Raw genomic sequence first — 8,763 nt, 5'->3', positions numbered from 1 at the left:
AAAAAAAAAAAAAAAAAAAAAAGGAAAAAAAGATAGTGGGTTTGGCTCTGGAAACTCACTTCCAATAAGGGTGGAGTGAAATTATTTTTGCTGCTTTGTGCCAAAATGAAATAAAACATGTCAAAATGAAAATTGTACAATTCTCGTCGAGCCAAGTACTTGTACTAAAATTTGTTTTTAAAATTTTTGCAGCTGATGACTTGTTTTGCACGATATACCAATGACTTTCTCTGTGTGTGTGTATGTGAACTTCTTGGAGAAATGCCAAGGACTGGAGACTGGGATAGTACCAGCTTTTATAAAGTCTTTTTGATGTCACTGAAATGAGAGGAACACATCTGAAGTTTCTCACATGACTGTCTTCAGGGCAGAAACATTGTGTGAAGTTTGCAAGTTTCTGGGTAAGGGGTTAATTGAGCGATTTCTTTCTTCAGAAGCTAATTTTTTTTTTTTTTGCTATATTGTAATTTAACTGTCTTCTGTCGGGAACTCTTAATTAGTTAGTGGCTTGTCAGTGCTCTTTAGTTTAATGTTTGTGGTTCAATTTGAGGGTACTTCGGTTTCTTCCTCTCTTACCCCTAAAAGAAGGGGGGGGCCAAAGTCCCCCAAACTCAAAAAAAGTTAAAACACTTTCCTAATGGTATTCATTGTAATTTACGAAATCTGAAACTGTACCAGAAGGGTATGTAGTATTTGAGGGAATACGATCAAGTTAAAACACAGCACTCTGAAAATTTTGTGCTGTCAGTGTTTTGTATAGCCTTCATCATATAGGTATGAGATAAACATCTGGAAACTTCTTGTTTGCTTGAGCAGCAGCTCTGCTGTGTGTAGTTTCCCAGCATTCAGGCATAGCAATCTGTGACTGTTAAACCACTCAAGTTTAGGAAGGTAGATGGTGAAGTTGGAGCAGTTGTATGCTCAGTGTATGTAGATACCAGTTTGACAGTGTGCTTCTGAGAGTTTCTTGTGATAGAGCTAACATGGGGACTCCCTTGAGTTCATAGTAACCCCACAGAGAAAGTGTGAACTTCAGTTCTCTCCCCGTTATATTTTAGCCATGCTAAATCATTTTGACTTACTGTAGTTATTTGCCGTACGCTGGGGGGGTGGGGGTATAGGTGTCTAAATCCATACTCCTTTGAATTTAAAAATTCTTGCGCCTGCTAGCTCTTAGAGGAGTGGAAAGGACACAAAGTCATGAGTCAGCCAGATGCTTGAGAGCATTGTGAAGTCACCAGGGCCTTTGCAATTTGGAGCTCCAGCTCTCATCAGTGCATTTCCCTGTCTGATCCTAGGAACAGGACTCTTACTGAACGGCTGGCCACTGAGGGAGGACTTCGTGCTGAATTCCTTTGTAGTCTGAAGCTCTTGGCTCATTGATAAACATTAAGATCCTGGGGACTTTTATCATATTGTTTAGAATTAGCATTAGGACCACCAAACCTGGTACCAAACCTGGTCCCTGTGATGCTGGTTGCACAGAGATGAAAACCTTGTGGCTGAAGTATATGTGGAGCATATGGAGAGTGTTAAGGCAGTAGTAGAGTATGTGGCTCCTTATGTTTTTCTTCATGCTTTGAGGGTTAAGGAGAAAGTATCCAAACTGGTACTTCTCAGCTCCCTAGGTTTCCACATCTCCTTTTAATGTTTGCACCTTCAGCATAAAAAACCCTGTACTTACAAACAGACTAAGGCTTCAGACAGGGAGTTTGCTTTTCTTAAGATCCGTACGTGGCAGTCTCAGAATTGTTGACCCCTTATGGGATCTGTGCATTGAAAATTGCTGAGCTAGGCAGTTGCTGTGGAGATCAAAGAAACTGAAGACATTAAAAGGAGGGCAGTGGAAATGCTGCTCAACTAGTACACCAGTTAAACAGAGGATTTACTGTGGAATTACTGTGCTACGCTCACTTTTGTTAGTACTCTGTTACAGTTTCTGGTTTTGTCTCTAGCTTTTTAATGAAGAACTGACAGTTGCTTATCTTTCAGGCCTCTGCGGGCCACGTTCAATTAAATCTTTCACTGGGTTTATTTAACCATACCCTAAACAAAGCTGAAAGTACAGTGCAAGGCACTGATTCCTGCTCTGTAAGCTGTGGGATAGATCCAGTGTGACGTGGCCTTTTAGCTGCTGACAGGGAGTGGTGAAGATTTGACACTGGTCTTTTGATCCCAAAGTTTGGGAACCCTTTGCCTAAGCTATGGCAAGCCACAGGCAAAAGGGTTTGTAAAGGAAAACTTTTTGTCTTTACTCAAAGTGTTACCAAAGAATATTGTGTTTGTATTATGCAGGTAGTGCCCAATGAATAAAGAACTGGATGCAAAGGCACAGCAGAAGATTTTTTTTTTAGGAAAAGTTTAGAATTTAACAGTTTTCTGGTTTTAAAGCATTAGCCTTGATGATTGGCTTCTAAACTGTATTTGTGAGAATGTATAACCAATTAATCAAATGCTTGCTTCATATAGATTTACTTTAAATAAATTTCTCCCAGTAGTGCCACTGAGCTTATTTCAAAGTGTTTCATCATGTGGTAGGTGTCTGCTTTGCTGAACTTGTAATAGGTAGCTGCAGAACTCCCATTTCTGTCATACTGTTGATGTTGACTCATTTAAATATTAAAAAAAACCACTTGAATGAAAACCAAATGCAGCTCAAGAAGTAACTTATCTCCAGAGCAGATTAAAATAAAAATCCAGCCAGAGGTCTGGGGTGGGAATGTGTAGATGTCGCTTGTGTGTGTGCATATATATGCATATGTATACACTCGCATATTTTAAAATGCATCCTTCCAGTCACATGTCTTATGGTCATGTGTTTCAGTTTGGGCAAGGTTAGATGACAGTCTTGAACTTTGTGAGCCCTATTTCTCAGACTGATAGGATCAGAAATGCAGTGAGGTATGAACACTTACTCCCCTGAGAGGTAAAGGCTTCCATTGCACATGGAACAACCTCTGAATAAAATAAAGAAAAAGCCAGAGTGTTCTTGTTTGACTTGGGAGGGAGCATAGTCTATTTGTGTTCTTCAGATAATGTCCTTTTTTATGGAATATTTGAATAATGTTAAAATGTTGAAAGAATTAAATATCTGATAGAGTTGTATTTGTACCATGTCATGAAAATGAGAAAATTTACATGGCCCATGTTATTTTCAGGTTTGCTGTAAACTACCTACCGTAGCTATAATGACACCAGCCCTCAGAGAGGCAGCAACAAAAGGTCATGGTATCCACTTGTCACCTTCTTTGTCCTCTAGAGCTATGGAGTCTGATACAGCTTTGTGCATGGAAAATTCCAGAGCGGTGGAAGAGAAGATAAAAGAGGACTCCATCGCACAGATTACTTGCTCAGTCCTGGGGTTCCCCACTGCTGAGCCCAGCCTCAGGAATGATATCTTCAGTGTGCAGCGTTTTGGTTCTCCACCATCCTCCAAGTGCTATCAGTCTGTTTTGTTAATGAGTACAAATTCTGCGTTTAGCAACAAAACCGGTAAGCAAATGAAAGCGGGAGAGCCCAACTGCTCCAAGATGAGAAATTCATTACATAATGGTGCTGACACATCATTTGGTCAAATAAGTCATTCAGAACCTGAGGAACAGGTCAAAGGGGAAACATTTTTAGAGACGACATCTCCGAATTTGGCAGAAACGCAGAGACTTTTGGATTCAAATGTAACCGAATCCAGTAATGCAGAAGAAATGCAGCTTTTAAATGGCAAATGGTACAAGAAGAATGGTTTTTTGGGTAGGGCTTTGGAAGTCTGCGCTGAAACAATAAAAGGGGATTTATTACACCAAATTCTTCACGGGCCTTCAGAAGGGATTTTGAGCTGCACCCGGGAGGAGGTGTATGCTCGCTTACTCCAGTGTGTCACTAAGCAACAAATGGAAATCAGTCGCGCCAAAAGAACTCAAAAACGTTTACAAATGCTCCTGGCAAAGCATGTTATCAAACACTGTGATCAGCAGCTGAAATGTTTCGTGAAACATCAGCTACAAAGAATGAAGGTTTTCCATGAGCCAGCCAGATTTTTGAGCAGTAGCTCCTTCAGGTGCACTGAAGGTTGGCCAGAAAACAACACAACTGCTTTGGAGAGTAGTTCGAGTACAGATGTCCAGAACGGAGTTAGCGTTGCACCAGGTGAAATCCGGGGGTTTGCACTTTCAACTGGAGGGCTGCTGTCTCGCGTGGAGAAGGATCTGGACTCTGATGCAACATGTAGCAGCTCAGATGAAGATGGTGAGGAACAGACTGTAAGAACAACTGTGGAAGCGTAAGTGTTAAATTCCTGCTAGACTCATGTGCTTCATGCTTATAAATCAAGATGGAAGGGTCTAGACCTGCAGATTCCTTCTTGTGTGAGTAACCTCTCTCTGTAGATAGTCCTGTTGAAATCAGCAGGACTGCCTGTGTGAGCTAGGTTTGGCAGGGGCCAGACAGAAAGTAAAAACTTCTCCTAATTAGAGCATTTAAGGAACAGTTACTTTACTAGACTGTAGAGAGCTAGATCTGGTACTACACTCTCTCAGTTTACATTACATTAGTACTGCTCTAATTATTCGATACTCAGATGGTGCTGTAAATCAAATAGCGATAGCAGTGCTGTAAATTATATTTTTGGCCGGTGTGATAATAATTTTAGTTTTATTCTGGAGTTATTAAGCATTAATCCGTGTTAGGATCCTGAAATCCACTATGATGTGATAAAGAGTAAAAATGATTGTCTGATGCAGGTGTCAAGCCATCCAGTATTTGGGGGTTGCATATTGAAAACGTTTGGTTCTTTGAATTATAATTTTTAAAATGTTAATTTATTTACTGAAGTTGTTCTACTACTGTGAATGAAACAAACAGTGGTGTTTTTATTGTTGCTGGTATCTTTTTCAAGAAGACACAGGGAAATTAATATAATTAACTAATGCTGTCTTGAATTGACAGGGACCCTGTCTACAAAATATAGTAGCTCTAGAAATCAGTGGTGGGTAAGAGAAGTAGATAGTAAAATTGTTCCCTGATGGTGGTACAGCCTCTTATTTTCTCTTTTTTTTTTTTTCCCTCCCTACCTTGCTACACTTAACACAATCTCTATGGTCAAGAAATTGTAGAGAGTGGTGAAAGGACGTCGGCTTTCCCCTTCCTATAGCTAGAGAGAACAGAGTATGTGTTAAGGTCTGTTGGGATGTAATAGTCGGGACAGTGACACACAGAATAGAGCTTCACACAAACATAGCAGCTTTGTAGGAGCTTCATGGCACCTACATTTCTAGCACTTAGGACTGGGTTTGTGTTTCCTGTTCTTAGGAGTGTCTAGAAAGCATTAAGAGTGACACTGGTGTTTAAGGAGAAATAAACCTATATTTCTCGATCTGTTTCTTGAAAAACATAATGTTCAGATGACATCAAGGATGTTTATCTTCAATTAGAAAAGAGCTGTACCCTGTTAACGTGTTTATAGCTTAAGTTAGGGAAGCTTCAGTATAGCATGGTTCTATCAAATCGCTGCTGCATTTTGTTAAACTTGATAGGCCTGGAAAAAAAGAGAGGAGAAAAAGTGTAAAGTAAAAGCTAGTTTTCATTTTCTTTTACATATTGTCAGAATGGTAAATACTGTACTGAAGTCCAACCAAAACATAATGGCTTGCCAACTAAGTTAGGATCACCTTAAATATTTGAATAAATAATTTGAATAAATATTTGAGTTTGCAGAATAATCATTCCACTTTTGAAATATTTTAATGAAAACCCAGCATTTTTGGCTCTTCCCAGCATAGGAGAATCCGCATTCTTCTCCTAGCTGAGACGTTTGAACTCCTGAGTGATAGTTCTTCCTCTAGGATTCTTATCTTGTGATAACATGTACTGAAAAAGAAAAACTGATGAGAAAATCTTGATTCTCAAAGGGTAGTGGATAATGTAAAACTTGGACTGAAGTTCTGTGTGAGGGTTTTCTTTTTTTCTTCTTGCCAGGGACAGTCAAGTTTCCAACTCTGCCTGCCAGTCCTTTTACCTTCCCTTCTTCTTGCGGCTTTTGAATTCCTGAAGTTATCTTTCCACTTAAGGCATACTCAGTTTGTTTTGCTGTGCTGACGAAAAAAATCCACAGAGTATTATTAAGTACAAAGACACCACCTTTGGCTCAGGAAATCCCCAAGCTGCTGTTGCTGGCAGCTGAGGGAGCATTCTGGAGAAGCACTGCTCCCTCCATGCCTGCCCTATTGGAAGACTGTTAACTTGGCCACTGCTAAGAGGCAGGAGACTGTGCAAGCCTTTATTTGTGGGTTGTTTTTTTTCCCTCCCTTTTTTATGACCTTACCGTTGAACAGCAGTCAAGCAGCAGTGTGACGAGGTTAGCCATGTGTGTTAGCTAAGGCCTTGCTGCATTGGCAGAACACGATTCACTAGGGCTTGAACTATGCTGCTGGGCCAGCAAGCTCAGAGTTAAAGTACTACCTAATTTAAGCTGTGTGCATAGGCTGAGGCAATGCTTGAATTAACACTGCAGGGAGGACAGGCTGTCTCTTACATGAATTTATCATTATCTTCAACTTGGAAGGGTTTTCTTAATTTCTTCAACTTTCCAAAGAATTGTCTTTGTGGCTGAAAGGCTGCACTTTTTCTTCTAGGTGATGAAGGTAAATCAGTTATTCACTAGTGCAGCTGCTGAGATTTGCTGTTTCCTGAGCTTTACCACTTTAAGGCTCTTTGGATTGCCTTTCACCTGGACAAAAGAAACAAGCAAAGTTAACATCCATTTTTATTTCTGCTAAGTGGATCTACATTCTTTGAAATGCCTTTGTATCCTAGGGAATTGACTCTTAGTGCTTTCCAGAAACAATGTGATGATGTGGGTGAGACAGTACTTGTTTCCTCGCCTGTGACTGACTTTTCAGAGTGAAGACTTCTACTGACCTGGAAAGACTCTTCCTCTGTGATATTCTTCTTAATACTTAACTGTAGATGTTATAAGGTTGTATTAATGCGGTGATGAATGGGAAAAATGTTTTGGTTTTGCCTATATCGCAGTATACTGATTGCATTTAACTTGAGGGTATAATCCTGCTGGTGACTGGTCATTGTCATGACTTCAGTGCTTTTTATCCTTTTTGGGAGAGGAGGAGGTGTCAATCCAGTGTGCACGGCGGGAGGAACCTGCAGTTACTGTGTTTACCTGAGAACAGTCTGTTTCCCATCAGGAGGGAGAAGTTGATTCCGGCTCCAATTCTTCACAGTAGGAAAAAACATGGAGTTATTTTTAGCATTTTGAACCTGTTCATTCTCATTATCCTGAAAAGAGTTTTGCCCAATCAGTGTTGACATAAGCTCTTCTGAGCTGTATCTCACTGCTTTGTGTCCCAAGTAAGACTGTCTTTATCCATCTATTTCAATACCTTTGTTGTTTAGTTGCAAATAGCTGTTACAAGATATTTAGACCGTTATTCATCCCTTGAGCATTACACAGGTGCTCGTCCTCAAGATAAGAAAGATCCTTGGTCTGCTGGTGAAGGCAATTCTTCTGGCTGACAATTCACAGTACTTACTGAACTTCCCCAGTTCCTAGAATAATTGGAAAGCCTCATCCCATTTCAAGAGCTTAATCAAAATACATTTGGTCCTTTTGAGTATTTGCTAAAAAGGAGTAAGAAAAAACAGTTGTCTCTTTTCAGGAATTCTGCCATTTTGCTGCCAGTGTCAGCTCATTGATGTCTTTAACCTGACAGTTTTCATGGAAGGTTTCTTAGGCAAAGCACTAAATTTCCATCAGTAATTTGTAGTGTATTCTAGTACTGTTCCAGTGGAAGAAATTCCCAAGACACTACACCAGGATATGGTCGTACTTCCTTCTGGCTTCTCAAAGGCGGATGTTCAGTGCTGTTTGCTAGCTCACTGGTAGGCATTAGTAACCAGAGTTAATAGAGGGCCTGAGGAGGGCATCAAAAGCTGACCATAAGTAATTCCTTCAGGATTCACAACTAATGTCAACCACTTGAAATGCAACGTGGACAACATTTCACCAGCTGAGTTTGCTTGGAACTTGTTCATCTTGTGATTCCTGAGGATGGAAGACTATCTGTAGAAATGGTCACAAGTTTCAACCAAGGTGAACTGGGGAAGGATGTGAGCTCAAAGGTTTTTTTAGCAATGCAGCTCTGCTTCTGGAAGCTATGTATTGTATCTTTCAGGCCAAGTCCACATCCTTATTCATGTATTTTTTGTGTGTTCCTGATGTGGTTAGAAGTTCTGGTTGTTTACAGTGTACCACAAAGAAGTCTGATGCTGAGGTGGTTATTTGGGAAACCTTTAAAGTTGCAAGGTACGGAGTTTTTCTTCTATGTGCGCTGTGTATGATCTTCCAGAATCAAATGGTACATCATTGGGGTTCTTTGAAGGCACAGCTGCTCACTTCATCAAATAGTAATACGTGTACCTAATTGACTAGAGAGAAAAGCTGCTTACAGTAGATTTTTCTGCAAAATAAGTAGCTCTTTCTATTTGTGAAAAGTTCTGTGCCCTGTTTCCCCAGTCCTTCCCCCATCTGAATACAGTCTTTTTGCATCATTTGGTGGTATTTTTTTCCTTCTGAAATGTTTTCATGCTTTTCCCCTGATTTTTGAAAGACATGTTTTACTGATTATCCTCCAGCAACCTCAAGCCTGACGAAGAAGCACTGTTATATTTTTCCATGCCCACAGGGTTTATCGTGCCTGGAAACTTTTATAATGAATGTGCAGAGATAGTAAATCGGTCTTTCCCCCCCCCCCC

The 8,763-nt window shown here is 40.2% G+C and overlaps 1 protein-coding gene across 5 annotated transcripts in view; it reads left to right on the top strand.

Annotated features, from left to right (window-relative positions):
- Positions 1-3,162: 3,162 nt before the first annotated feature.
- The window catches only part of KANSL1L (KAT8 regulatory NSL complex subunit 1 like), a 61,568-nt gene continuing 55,967 nt past the window's right edge, over positions 3,163-8,763 (top strand). For all 5 annotated transcript variants that reach the window (XM_026852244.1, XM_026852246.1, XM_026852245.1 and 2 more), the window contains exon 1: positions 3,163-4,276. In XM_026852244.1, coding sequence (XP_026708045.1) covers positions 3,189-4,276 — 1,088 coding nt within the window. In that variant the 5' untranslated portion in view covers positions 3,163-3,188. The remainder of the gene's footprint in view (positions 4,277-8,763) is intronic.

This window comes from Athene cunicularia (assembly GCF_003259725.1).
Source record: "Athene cunicularia isolate RWA chromosome 7 unlocalized genomic scaffold, athCun1 chr7_part1, whole genome shotgun sequence".
NCBI classification, from domain to species: domain Eukaryota; kingdom Metazoa; phylum Chordata; class Aves; order Strigiformes; family Strigidae; genus Athene; species Athene cunicularia.
Note: the sequence above shows the minus strand (reverse complement) of the source record. Positions and strands in the feature narration are given on the sequence as shown.